The 14,711-nt window shown below is 36.8% G+C and overlaps 1 protein-coding gene across 1 annotated transcript in view; it reads right to left on the bottom strand.

Moving 5' to 3' along the window:
• The window catches only part of LOC110464901 (myosin-IIIb-like), a 45,623-nt gene that overhangs the window by 12,170 nt on the left and 18,742 nt on the right, over positions 1-14,711 (bottom strand). The window contains exons 13-25 of the mRNA XM_021520364.1: positions 14,368-14,532; positions 13,459-13,604; positions 11,667-11,783; positions 10,908-10,974; positions 10,313-10,368; positions 8,575-8,724; positions 8,144-8,261; positions 7,359-7,610; positions 6,395-6,501; positions 5,571-5,700; positions 4,713-4,870; positions 1,956-2,028; positions 715-873 (exon numbers count right to left, since the gene is read on the bottom strand). Of these exons, the coding sequence (XP_021376039.1) occupies positions 715-873; positions 1,956-2,028; positions 4,713-4,870; positions 5,571-5,700; positions 6,395-6,501; positions 7,359-7,610; positions 8,144-8,261; positions 8,575-8,724; positions 10,313-10,368; positions 10,908-10,974; positions 11,667-11,783; positions 13,459-13,604; positions 14,368-14,532 (1,698 nt within the window). The remainder of the gene's footprint in view (positions 1-714; positions 874-1,955; positions 2,029-4,712; positions 4,871-5,570; positions 5,701-6,394; positions 6,502-7,358; positions 7,611-8,143; positions 8,262-8,574; positions 8,725-10,312; positions 10,369-10,907; positions 10,975-11,666; positions 11,784-13,458; positions 13,605-14,367; positions 14,533-14,711) is intronic.

The following is a 14,711-nucleotide window of genomic DNA, read 5'->3' as shown; positions in this document are numbered from 1 at the left end:
ATGTCAGTATACACGGGTCACATTAGAAATGACAATACAGTTACTGTTGTAAATGTTGGATAAGACAGGATGTCAGTATACACGGGTCACATTAGAAATGACAATACAGTTACTGTTGTAAATGTTGGATAAGACAGGATGTCAGTATACACGGGTCACATTAGAAATGACAATACAGTTACTGTTGTAAATGTTGGATAAGACAGGATGTCAGTATACACGGGTCACATTAGAAATGACAATACAGTTACTGTTGTAAATGTTGGATAAGACAGGATGTCAGTATACACGGGTCACATTAGAAATGACAATACAGTTACTGTTGTAAATGTTGGATAAGACAGGATGTCAGTATACACGGGTCACATTAGAAATGACAATACAGTTACTGTTGTAAATGTTGGATAAGACAGGATGTCAGTATACACGGGTCACATTAGAAATGACAATACAGTTACTGTTGTAAATGTTGGATAAGACAGGATGTCAGTATACACGGGTCACATTAGAAATGACAATACAGTTACTGTTGTAAATGTTGGATAAGACAGGATGTCAGTATACACGGGTCACATTAGAAATGACAATACAGTTACTGTTGTAAATGTTGGATAAGACAGGATGTCAGTATACACGGGTCACATTAGAAATGACAATACAGTTACTGTTGTAAATGTTGGATTATACAGTATGATTAATGGTGTTAATTGTTACCTTGACCGCTTCACCAAGAGGTAAATGACCATTGTGTTTCAGGACATCTTCGGAAAAGCAGTGATTAGCGGGATCATACCAATCCTTGACCACAATGTCATTTTTATCAATTTTGGTTGCAAAGATACTGCCGTCATCATCTCTCTTCAACTTCAAACCCTGTAATACGAAAACAGTCATGGTCTTTATCTTACCGTAACAGCGATCCTGCATTTTAAGGCAACCATCATTTTTGTCTTTTCGCTAACTCAAGCCGGCAATAAAAGTAACCATCATGTCAAGGCCATCATCTCGGCTTAACGATATAAAACAAGGCAAAATACCACAAGCACCGGCCATTGGGGCATTTATCATATTCAGACTTAACAATTTAATGCAAAAAAAATGTTTGTTTCAGGTAACATGCCTGAATAAATAAGGTAGGATAGTAGGCAAGTAATTTTATTTTAATATTAATTTTTGATTTTCGTAAATTAATATTATGCTTTATTTCAAATTTTACAGTGCATTTCCACACATTACTATGGCTATTAATTTGTCAAGAATAAGGTCAGACTCCCAGAACTGGAAGAAAGTACTTTTTAATGAGTGGCTGTGAACTTTACAAGTAGGTGATAAAATATCTAGGGTCAGCAGTAAAATGTAGGATAGATCGGGATACCTGAAACACACATTATTTGTTTTTTGACCTAATAACAAAACATACGTCCCAAGGTATTAAAGTTTAGCAAGTGTGGTGAAGTAGTAATGGGATGTAAAACATGCTTGCCAACTTTTTGAAATTTCCATGGGGGAGATAATGTGTGTTCAGAATTAAAAGCACAAATAAAATAAATTGTGTGTATGTTAAAGTCCCACTTCTTGACCTTGCCAAGTTGCTAATGTGTGATCCAAATTTCAGGACCGAAATAACTTACACCCTAGGTAAAAATAATACCATGAAAGAGCATCTTTTGAGCTGTTCTTTCAGATGACATCATCAGATCTTAGAAAAAAGGAATAATTTAGCGAATTAATTGGTTGAAAATGCTCAGTTTTGGGGTAAAAAATTGGGGGTCTCCCTGCAAAATAGGGAGAGTTGGCAAGTATGGTAAAATTCACTAAATGCAGCATTTCAGGAAAAGTGTGAATGGATGGATGAACAGACAGGCAAGAATACAGGTAAACCCTTGTCACTCGAGATAAATTAGCAACTTCTTTATAACATGTCCTTTCAGTAAGACGTAGATTACTGTGTTTACCTTGCCGATGTAGCTCCTATACTCCTCTGTAACAGAGTCTCGCCCCGGGTTTCTGAACACACCCAGTCCAATCCTAGATAAATGAAATAAAAAGCTGTTCAGTTAGTATTTCTTTTAACAATGGTATTAAAGAAAAAATCACCTAATCAATTCAGAAGCAATGCCATGACTATTTATTTTTGTATTCAACGAATCTGACGCCCTTGTTTTAATTTTAAAGCCCAATCCTAATTATATTGGGTCTAATTAGGAGAGCAGTGAGTGTCTGCACTTTGTTCACATTCTAGGGTATAAATTGTATGTATCCTCTGATATGTCACCCATTCTAGGGTATAAATTGTATGTATTATCTGATATGTCACCCATTCTAGGGTATACATTGTATGTATCCTCTGATATGTCACCCATTCTAGGGTATACATTGTATGTATCCTCTGATATGTCACCCATTCTAGGGTATAAATTGTTTGTATCCTCTGATATGTCATCCATTCTAGGGTATAAATTGTTTGTATCCTCTGATATGTCATCCATTCTAGGGTATAAATTGTATGTATCCTCTGATATGTCACCCATTCTAGGGTATAAATTTCATGTATCCTCTGATATGTCACCCATTCTAGGGTATAAATTGTTTGTATCCTCTGATATGTCACCCATTCTAGGGTATACATTGTATGTATTATCTGATATGTCACCCATTCTAGGGTATAAATTGTTTGTATCCTCTGATATGTCACCCATTCTAGGGTATAAATTGTATGTATCCTCTGATATGTCACTCATTCTGGGGTATACATTGTATGTATCCTCTGATATGTCACCCATTCTAGGGTATAAATTGTATGTATCCTCTGATATGTCACCAGTTAAGAAACTTAAAACGGAAAGTCACATACATCAACTACTTCAGCAATGTATGCCTCGTATATCTTCCACATGAAAAAATATCACAAAACTCATAAAAAAAGCACCAGACTTAAAAATAATTATGAAAGCACACAGCTACCTGCGTTGCAGACAATGTGTACAAAGTTTCATAAATATTGGTTAAAAACCTTAGTAGAACTTACTTAGTACAAAATTTGTGAACACAAATAAGAGAAGGGGCATATAACTCCCATGGAAAAGGCAAAATTAAAAATAAATCCCAAGAACAAAACTGTCTAAGGTATTGACGTTCTAGACAAGTGTCATAAAGATCAGTGTGGAAGGTGTTAGTCAGCAGGGACATCACTCCAGACAAATTCAACGAAATCAGAAATAAATTTCAAACACAGAACTACCTGTAATGAGGTATTAATCATATGTACCAGGTTTCGTACATTTGTTTTAGAAGGTAAATGGTGATTTGTTTGACAAACTCTAGACAGATGGACGAATCAGATAGCCTTACTTCTTTGGAGGGGGATGGATCAGATAGCCTTACTTCTTTGGAGGGTGACGGATCAGATAGCCTTACTTCTTTGGAGGGTGACGGATCAGATAGCCTTACTTCTTTGGAGGGTGACGGATCAGATAGCCTTACTTCTTTGGAGGGTGACGGATCAGATAGCCTTACTTCTTTGGAGGGTGACGGATCAGATAGCCTTACTTCTTTGGAGGGGTACGGATCAGATAGCCTTATTTCTTTGGAGGGGGACGGATCAGATAGCCTTATTTCTTTGGAGGGGGACGGATCAGATAGCCTTCCTTCTTTGGAGGGGGATGGATCAGATAGCCTTACTTCTTTGGAGGGGGTCGGATCAGATAGCCTTACTTCTTTGGAGGGGGTCGGATCAGATAGCCTTACGTCTTTGGAGGGGGACGGATCAGATAGCCTTACTTATTTGGAGGAGGACGGATCAGATAGCCTTCCTTCTTTGGAGGGGGATGGATCAGATAGCCTTACTTCTTTGGAGGGTGACGGATCAGATAGCCTTACTTCTTTGGAGGGTGACGGATCAGATAGCCTTACTTCTTTGGAGGGTGACGGATCAGATAGCCTTACTTCTTTGGAGGGTGACGGATCAGATAGCCTTACTTCTTTGGAGGGTGACGGATCAGATAGCCTTACTTCTTTGGAGGGGGACGGCTCAGATAGCCTTACTTCTTTGGAGGGGGTCGGATCAGATAGCCTTACGTCTTTGGAGGGGGACGGATCAGATAGCCTTCCTTCTTTGGAGGGGGATGGATCAGATAGCCTTACTTCTTTGGAGGGTGACGGATCAGATAGCCTTACTTCTTTGGAGGGGGAAGGATCAGATAGCCTTACTTCTTTGGAGGGTGACGGATCAGATAGCCTTACTTCTTTGGAGGGGTACGGATCAGATAGCCTTATTTCTTGGGAGGGGGACGGATCAGATAGCCTTGCTTCTGTGGAGGGGGACGGATCAGATAGCCTTACTTATTTGGAGGAGGACGGATCAGATAGCCTTCCTTCTTTGGAGGGGGATGGATCAGATAGCCTTACTTCTTTGGAGGGTGACGGATCAGATAGCCTTACTTCTTTGGAGGGGTACGGATCAGATAGCCTTATTTCTTTGGAGGGGGACGGATCAGATAGCCTTACTTCTTTGGAGGGGGTATACTAAGTGATATAAGCTGTGGGTTCTAGTTTCCTACTAAGAGTACTGTGACTTAAATATCTAAATAGTAAAATTATTGAACTTATTTTTCATAATTACAGTCTTATTTAAATATACTGGAGTTAGAGTATCTCACAAACTATCTCTACCAAACAAAGAACCTGTCACCTTCGTCAAAGGATAAACCTACCGCTCTCCATCAAACTCCTCATAGGACATGTCGATGTTGACCTCTCGGTCAAGTATGTAGAATTTGGCCACTGGACGGTCGTACTCCATGTACAGAATCTTACACCAGATATCTGGGTCAAGCTCCCCCCACTTCTGTAATAACTGGTTCAGGTGGTTCTGCAAAAAAAGGTCAAGGTCGATGAAATATAATTTACAGGTCAAGCACATGGGAAAGATATATCATGAAGGTCAAGACCCCTTTACTATTGATGTTGCTGTTTCACATGGTTCAATGAATAAAGGTCAAGGTCAATTCAATACAACTAACAGGACATGGAAAAGTTAGATAAAGTTTAAAGTCCCCGTTAATTCTGATATAGCTGGTTTAGGTGGTTTTAGAAATATAGGTCAAGCTAAAGGTCAATACAATAAGAAGGACAAAAATCCAGGTTAAAATATATGCAAGTTAAGGTCACCTTTCTACAGTTATTGGTTCAACAAGGTCGAGGTCCATATAACACAAATAACAGGTCAAGGTCAGAGGAAAGATAAATTTAGGTAAAAGTCCCCCTTTCATCTCATAGGTGGTTCAGGTAGTTCTCAAAATATAGGTCAAGCTAAATAAAATACAATTTACAGGTCAAGGTCAGGGGGAAAATACAGGTAGTGTAAGCGCCCCTCCAAAACATCTGTAGAAGCCTGTTCAGGTGATTCTAAAAACAAAGGTCAAGGTCCGAGTAATATGAAGGTCAGGTTATATATAGTAGAACAAAATCACTGCATCTTCATCAGCATAATTTTTTAAACCTTTTTTTTTTATACAGTAATAATGGTTATGGGGAAGAAATTATAATGCCTTTCCAAGTTGATAATTTACCTGATACACAAATCCTGAACTTTCCTTTTGGGCACGTTGACCTTGAACAAGATCATCTGGAATCCGACGACCTTGAAAATGCTCTTGGTGACTAGGTAGTTGTTTGGAATATGGGCTAAAGTAATCTGGACTGAATACAGAAAGGATAGAGTGTAGATGTATCCTGTTACAAACAACAGAAGTAGATCAACCCCCTGTATAGTCAAGAAAACACAAAACTAAACAGGAAATAGTGCTTTGGTTGTATGCAAGTGAATGCAAGGCATTTTAAGGCAAAGTGAAAGAACTTTATTTCTCAACAACTAATCGCTTTAATGAACAATTAAAACAGTAATTGACAACATCAGAGACTAATGCACAATCTACCACACATAATGCCCTTTTCATCATTGGTCAATAGATTATGCACATATCCCAATAATACATATATACTTAAGCAATTCAGTTCAATAATCCACCCGAATATACTATTGAAGTGTACAATTCTTGTAAACAAAAAACGTCATATGGTCTTTTAAACAAGCATGTACATGTTTGTGATCAATCAACAAATTATAAAAATCTTCTGTAAATCATAAAAATCAATTCCATGTAAACCCAAAATCGTGTACTGTCACATTTGATATGGTAGAATAGATATAATCAAAAGATGTCTGTATAATATTATTATGGAGTATATTATTCAGGTTTAAAAAGAGTCAGAAAAACTATTTAACAAACTCAAGCAAAAATAAATTCCATAAGATGCACATATATTGATAACCGGTATATCTTAAAATAAGTTGAAAACGAATAACTCTAAAACATATAAAACGTAAACATACCTCGGAGAATCATAGTCTTCCTCTATGTGATAATAGCCATGATTGGTTAAGTGGGCAGTGGGTGGAGCCTCATATCTCTCCCTCTGACGTTTCCGGGCTGCCTCCAACTGTATAATAACATGCATGTATTACATTTTTGTTTTATTCTCAAGTTAATTGGGATTCTACCCATTATCTTTTGCTTTTGAACTTGATAATACAGCAAAGTATGTATTTCGAAAGGTGTGTTTTCCCATGATTTTTCCTTATCTTTCATATGTTTCATTGACTAGATCATCATGCACAATGCCTGTAAGCACTAACTGGCTATTTTTCAGATTTAACCTCATCTAGTTGAGTGACATGACGGTCATGAAAGAATTTAGTTATTTACATTTCTTTAAATCTTGTTGGTACACTCTATTATCGACTTTGGAACTTCACTTTGACTAAAGGCGTCAGACCTTCTTCTGAATTTTGATTTTAAACAGGCTGTCAGTACAAAGATGATGCAGTGATATCAAATATGGCAACTTCTTGACACATTAGATTATTTTTTTTACATTTGTGTGATAAATTTTCAAGTAGAAAGCCATTTGAGTTATGGTTGTGTTTAGTAATTTTTTAGGTAGAAAAAGCCATTTGAATCATACTTGTGAAAAGATTCATGTAGCACAACCAAAAAGTGTTTATATGTGACGTTTCGATGACTAGTACTGTATGTGCTGTGTCACCTTCATCAGACAAATGACCAGTGAAGCGTATGAACACAAAGGTGTAAAATATGTGCGAGTTGTCCACATATTGATGATAATTGGCTAAGCTGTAAGCGTATGTACAATTAGTTGTTAAATATGTACCGAAATGACTCGATGACTCGTTTTGTTTGAATGATACTTGTGTGAAGTAATTTTTTATGTAGATAGCCATTTGAATCATACTTGTGTGAAGTAATTTCAAAGGTCGACAGACATCCGAGTCTTACCTGCGTTTGGAAGTTGAGTTTATCATGGTCATTGCTCGACACCAACATGTGAAACACCTTGGAGTTTTCACGTGACAGGAAATCGCCGAAATTGGCCAACATATCTTGGTGTTTGTGAGATTGTTTTCGTTGTGATAGAAACCGTTGCCTAGCAACAAATGTCCGTACTACACTCTGAATTGTCACCAGTTCCTCCATCATCACATCCAGACACAGATTCAGTTTGTCAGTCTGCCAGTACCGAAGAAACACCTGCAAAAGGGAAACAACATTCTAATAGTCAGCTAAAAATTATCCCTTCACCAAATTCTTCCTTAATCAGAAATGTATCTGTTAGAATATTGGCGCTATATTTACAAAAAGTTCTACTAGCTTTTCATATTGAAAAAAAAATAACAATAATGCTTTCAATTTTGAACTTATAGCAAGTTAATGCTGAAAAATCAGGTTGATACCATTTTTATATATGAGAGAAACATACTTCATTAATTGTTTTTAAAAGAAATATGTCACTTCACAAATAAGTTGTATATTCAAATTGCTAATTCTTTTTCTCGCAAAAGTGTGCAAATTGTATTTACTTTTCATATCTGATTATACCTTATATTATTCAATCTAACGTATAAAGCAGCTGACTAGTAAAATACTACGTGTCACAGAAACTGTATCAAGACAATGCCAATGATGGTCACTGGATGGCCAGATAAGAATAGTGAAGACTTAAAAGAGAATTTCTGTGTAAATTTTCTCCATTGTGTTTTTAATCAAGGGAGCTAACTCCTGACCTTCGTATTTCCGAGCTCGCAGTCCAGGATGTCTGTAGCCTGAAGGATGCGCAGACAGGCATTCTTCATGAATGACGGTTCTATGACAGCGGTGGCAGGGAGGCCTATAAATTTGTACCTGGAAATTATACAGATATCAACACCATTATTATGACTTATACAATAATAGTACGTCTACATCAATTCTGACCGCACTTTTAATCCTTTTTTATGAGCACCCTGGGTTCTTATTGCAGCGAATACGGTAATCCATATTATCATCCAAACAGATGGAGTGACAAGCAAGGCTATTATACGTGTCTTGCTGGAGTAGACAACTTCATCCCCTTGTCTTCAGGATCTGAACTTCAGATCTTGTGGTCAGTTCACACACTGCTGGCTGAGCATGCTGACCGCCCCCCTTAAAACCTGTCATTGACAAGGAAACTTACCTGTCCACAAACACATGGTGAGGTAATCGCGTCGGAAAGCCTTGTTTCCGTATCCGAGTGGTTTCCAGGACACCAGTACTCCTGAGCTGGGTCAGGATCAACTTGCCATCAAAGTTGTCGGGACTCTGATTAGCATTGGGCTTCAGGCACCTAAGATATTATATGAATAATCACCAAAAATAAAATAATTCTGTTACATGAAAACAGTAATCTACCCTTATTCGATTAATTTTCTAAGAAAAATGTTTTCCTATTTAGTTTCTGGATTATCACATTTTTAACATAACAAAACAAAAAATGCCTTTAGCTTTAATTAAACATATTTTTTGGTAACCCCAGTACGCATGTCTATAAATAGAGTGCATATAGTTGAGTCAGGTTCACTTACAGTAAGTTTTAGCACACTGGATACCCAAAATGGAACACCTTATCAAATATGTCAGTTTTTGAAAATAAAGGACTGTATTTGAAATATATTTCTTTATTTCAAGTAAGTTTTGGCCCTTTCTGATAAATTCATTTGAACAATGTTTTGTCATGTTTAGAAATTTGTTAGGCAACTTATTTTGCTGCACCATACTTTTTCCTGGATTTTTTATTTTCATTTCATTCTTTTTAATTTCCATTTGAGTTTAAGTGAACAAAATACATGAGGTAGGCATGTAAAATTTGCTCCAATAGAATAGATGCCATTCCGTTGTATCGCAAAATAAAAATGCTGCATCATATATGTATCTATATGAAAAGTGTTCCATTTAGGGTACCATTCCATTTTAGTACCCCTCGATTTTCTCATTAATTGTTATGATAAAAAATTAAGATCTGTTACAAGACCAATTGATGTGAAATTTGTTTACTGTATAGCAGTTACATTTCGCGGGTGTTTTAATTTTGCTATATTCGCACTTTGACTTACATCTGCGGATACTAAACACCAGCGAAATTATCGAAAATGTTAACCACTTTTACGGACCTTATAACAACATGTTGAAAATACTTATAACCCAACGCTGTTATGCAAGCTTAAATAAACTCATATCAGATTATCACCGGACAACTGGACAGTCCATGTAAAAATAACACTTACATTTAAGTGGCCGCAACATATTTATGTGTACACAGTATGTGATTAAATGATTACAGTTTAATCCTACAAAGGTATATACACATTTGATTTTCTTTCGAGTGAAGTCACAGGCGGATGACGACGCTCGGGATCAGTGTTTTCAAACGGTTTACCTGTATTCCGAGGTAAAACCCTTAAATGATGATACTCAAAATACTTCGCATGACACATGGGATTCGGGTGCACAGCGAAATTTGGGAATATGTACTGAATAATTGAAAACGCGAAATATCGATCCTGCGAATTCAAAGCGCTATACAGTAATATGATTTACACCATGAGGCCTGTTTTTCTTCTCTAATTATCATGGAAGCATTCAAACATAGCTTGGTTGTGCAAAGGGACATATTAAATGGAGGCCCCCGATAGAATACTTATAAAGTATGATTAAGTAAAAAACACCTATCTAGTGAGATGCAAGAAAAAACTCAATTAACTGCAACTGACTCAGATTAGTGCAAGGAAGAATACATTTTTCGCTTAAACTTTCAGTCTTGGCCTATTAAAGCTATGTAACTGAGGTGCAAGCTAAAAATCACTATGTTAGAGGTCATAAACTTATTAAGTCAGTCTATAATACATTGGCTACATTGTGTTTGTAACGTAACAAACCTTATGAAATGGGGTTCAGAGGAGGTCAACTTCTCCACTAATTCTGCCAGAGACACCTGAAATGATAAAGATTTGATTCCTAACAAAACATTGAGCTAGTTTCATACGACAGAAATCCTAGGACGCCAGTCTAACAAATCATTACTTCTCACAAATGCAGGTACTCTTTTGTACAGCTGTGCAGATACAGAAACAATCAGAACAACATGTTATTTTGTTCACAGACACAACAAACAAGGTACCGACAATGGCCAGGTCAAATATTCCTAATCTTGTTTTAAAAGCCTACTTTTCTGCAACATTATCATTGTTGTTATTTTAATTTTGTTTGTTCAGAATCTGGAGTTGAAACAGTGGAATCTAGTTATCCTAAATATTTGTAGTTCTAGAATTTTTATTTTACTTTTTCTTATCATTAATATGATCACACTGCATGAGTGCTTCAGAACTTAATTAGTTTTGAGACAGATTTGTTTGTTCATAAGTTCAGTGTCTGAAGTAACAAAGTTACAGTCAGTGAATAAACATGTTCTAAATCTACAGCAAGGAACTCAACTGAGGTACAGGCATCGCGAGACACGCTCAGATAATTTACCCTGAAGTGAGCACTGGTGGTGTTTTTTGGCGGCCCCGTCATTTGCTGTTGTCTCTCTCGACTCGCTCTGTAACGGTAAAAGATATTTTTACAATGCAATGCAGTTGAACAACATCTACCCAATGTAGGGAAATACCAGCAGTATGACAACTGACTCAGTCTTCAGCAATGGTTTTGACAAACATACAAACACAAAATAATTCCTCAATCACACATGTATTCAATACTATGGCAACCATACTTCCACAAATGGCTGCCCAACAGATCAAATTACTTTATGACCGTAATATCAAAGTTTTACTTTCTACACAAACAATGTTGTATTAAACATGTCCCAGCATTTCAAGACCGACTGGTCTCTTTGTCAAGCTATGACTGAGTGAGCAATTTGTATTTTGTATTACCGTGATGTGACAAAGTTGTATGTATTTTTTTAATTCGTACATTGTTTGTGTAGAAAGTAAAACTTTGAAATTACATAGTTACAAACTGATGAATCTTACTGAGGATATCTTATGACCTTACTTGTTATAAGGGTCCAGAACAAGTTACCTTCAGTACAGGGAAATTGAACTTCCCCCTTACAAGCACACTGGAGCTAAAATTCTGTCAAACACTTTAGACCTCAGGGCCAACGGAATGTAGCTGGTCACCCTATACACCACTATGTTCCTATTATTAAGGTAACATATTAGGAGAAATTAAGCTTAGATGACCATTATATTTAGGACAATGACTGACCCTACCACATATACATACTTTTCCTTAAGCCGGCGTCCTACTTGTCGTGACAGACTGTCCCCAGGTCCAAAGGCTTGACGCTGTGGGAGTGACCATTCGGGGGCTGACCAAGAGTGGTCTCCCTTTGTAGAGACACTTCAGGAAGAAAATTTTTAATGAGCATAAAATTAAAACAACATACAGAATTTATTGATAAACTTTTAATTTTTGACTTGTGAAAAAACATTACTTAAATATAGCATGCAACATTTTATCTACGAAATTTCTGCAGCTCTGCTATTTCCCATGAATGGTCATTATAAATGGAAGCTATAGAGTAAAGATTAATGACATTTTCCAACCAGGAAAATAAAATGCTGCATATACTAAGAAACAAAGGTGTATCAATACATACATTGTATAGGTAATAAGTTGTGTCATATATATTCTGATAAAGTAAACATTGAGTTTACAATATGGAAGAATGAAATAATGATTCTTTTACAAATGAAAGCTGACAATAAATATTGTAAAAGTTACCTATTCTGAGTACAAACATTTACTATCCTGTAATGCTGAACAATAGCAGTACATATATGTACATACCATACCTGTATGTATCTTAGCTAATTGAAGAACACTGAACACTTGTACATACACCCGGTATACTTTTCGTGAGTCAGACTTCGACCGAAATCAACTGAAAACTGAACATTTGTACATTTGAAATACCTGTGTTAGAGTCAATCCTGACTCCATCAATTGGACATTGATTCGTTATATTTACTTACTGTGAGTCGAGACGTCCCGAGTCTGTTTCTTGAACACTGAACATTGATACAATATATATACTTACTGTGAGTCGAGACGTCCCGAGTCTGTTTCTTGAACACTGAACATTGATCCAATATATATACTTACTGTGAGTCGAGACGTCCCGAGTCTGTTTCTTGAACACTGACCATTGATACATTATATATACTTACTGCGAGTCAAGACGTCCCGAGTCTGTTTCTTGAACAATGAACATTGATACATTATATATACTTACTGTGAGCCAAGACGTCCCGAGTCTGTTTCTTGTACATTGAACATTGATACATTATATATACTTACTGTGAGTCGAAACATCCCAAGTCTGTTTCTTGTACACTGAACATTGATACATTATATATACTTACTGTGAGCCAAGACGTCCCGAGTCTGTTTCTTGTACATTGAACATTGATACATTATATCTACTTACTGTGAGTCGAGACATCCCAAGTCTGTTTCTTGTACACTGAACATTGATACATTATATATGCTTACTGTGAGTCGAGACGTCCTGAGTCTGTTTCTTGAACACTGAACATTGATACATTATATATACTTACTGTGAGTCGAAACATCCCAAGTCTGTTTCTTGTACACTGAACATTGATACATTATATATACTTACTGCGAGTCAAGACGTCCCGAGTCTGTTTCTTGAACAATGAACATTGATACATTATATATACTTACTGTGAGTCAAGACGTCCCAAGTCTGTTTCTTGTACACTGAACATTGATACATTATATATGATTACTGTGAGTCGAGACGTCCTGAGTCTGTTTCTTGAACACTGAACATTGATACATTATACATACTTACTGTGAGTCAAGACGTCCCGAGTCTGTTTCTTGTACATTGAACATTGATACATTATATATACTTACTGTGAGTCAAGACGTCCCGAGTCTGTTTCTTGTACATTGAACATTGATACATTATATATACTTACTGTGAGTCGAGACATCCCAAGTCTGTTTCTTGTACACTGAACATTGATACATTATATATGCTTACTGTGAGTCGAGACGTCCTGAGTCTGTTTCTTGAACACTGAACACTTTAGCTATCAACATGTTCTGACTGTTCTCCATTAGACTGGTGAAGTTTGGACCCAGCGTTTCTCTGTTCCTTTCCACCACACCCTCCAAGTTATACTTCACCTGGTAATATTTACGTCCATTTAATACAGGACAACATTAGTCTAAGCACATCACACTTTGACAGGCAACATCATGCTAGCATCTGACTACAATAATAACATTTGGTTTTGGTTTGTTTGTTTTACGTCTTATGCAGTAAACAGCTTTGGTCATTTAAGGGCGTGCCAGGTTTTGGTGGTGGAGGAAAGCAGGAGTTCCCGGAGAAAAAACACCGACCTATGGCCAGTACCTGGCGATTGCCTCACGTGGGTCTGGAACCCGCGACCCAGTGGTGGAGGGCTAGTGGTAGCAGAATGTCCGATGCCTCAACCACTTGGCCAACGCACCAATAATCCTAACTTGATGTTATGGCAGTGTTTTATACCTAGTTACAAATATCAGTGAAAAAACTATTTTATCTGTAAACTAACTGGGGTGTCAACAAACAGATCTACTTTTGTGACTTTGCATGCTGTTGTTAATTAATTATCAATTCTAGAAAATTTTGATAATTAACTTTTTTGAACTTTGGCCAGATCCACTTTGATTCTCCATGAGGGAGAAACCTTACAATAAGTTTAGGGACTCAGATAGGGCAACATAGTAACTTTTAGGCATCAGAAAGCACAAAATTTAACTGCAAAGCACCAAAACTTGACTGGCCAAAATTTAACCATCCAATTTTCCACCAAAAACTCCAAATTCCAGCAATGCAAATATGTCCCAAAATATGATAGTTGATATTAATAAGCGAAGTCAACAAATATAACATAATTGTACCAACCTGGCCTGCGAAGTGTGTCACAGTGAAAACAGGTTCTCTGGCCTTAGACTTCTTGTAGTGAGAATGTTTCCCTAAAAAATGGTCAACCTTGTCTACATATGACTGGTCAGTGGACGTCTGTAGCCGACACTCGTCCTCAAGTATCGAAAATATTCCCTCGGGTCTCTGAAAAAATTAATATGTTCTTATAGATGATTAAAGTTGTCTAATAACACATCCGGCCCGAGGATAATGATCCAGTCATAACTCTATTTTTATTTATTTATTAAGCAATTAAAGTATCTCTTTTTGATTTAATTAGTTGAAATTTTATGAAATAATGCATAATTACAATGTATGTAGAT

This window comes from Mizuhopecten yessoensis, unplaced genomic scaffold, assembly GCF_002113885.1.
Source record: "Mizuhopecten yessoensis strain PY_sf001 unplaced genomic scaffold, ASM211388v2 scaffold11041, whole genome shotgun sequence".
NCBI lineage: Eukaryota > Metazoa > Mollusca > Bivalvia > Pectinida > Pectinidae > Mizuhopecten > Mizuhopecten yessoensis.
The sequence above is the reverse complement of the archived record's forward strand: the minus strand, read 5'-3'. Positions and strand labels throughout refer to the sequence as shown.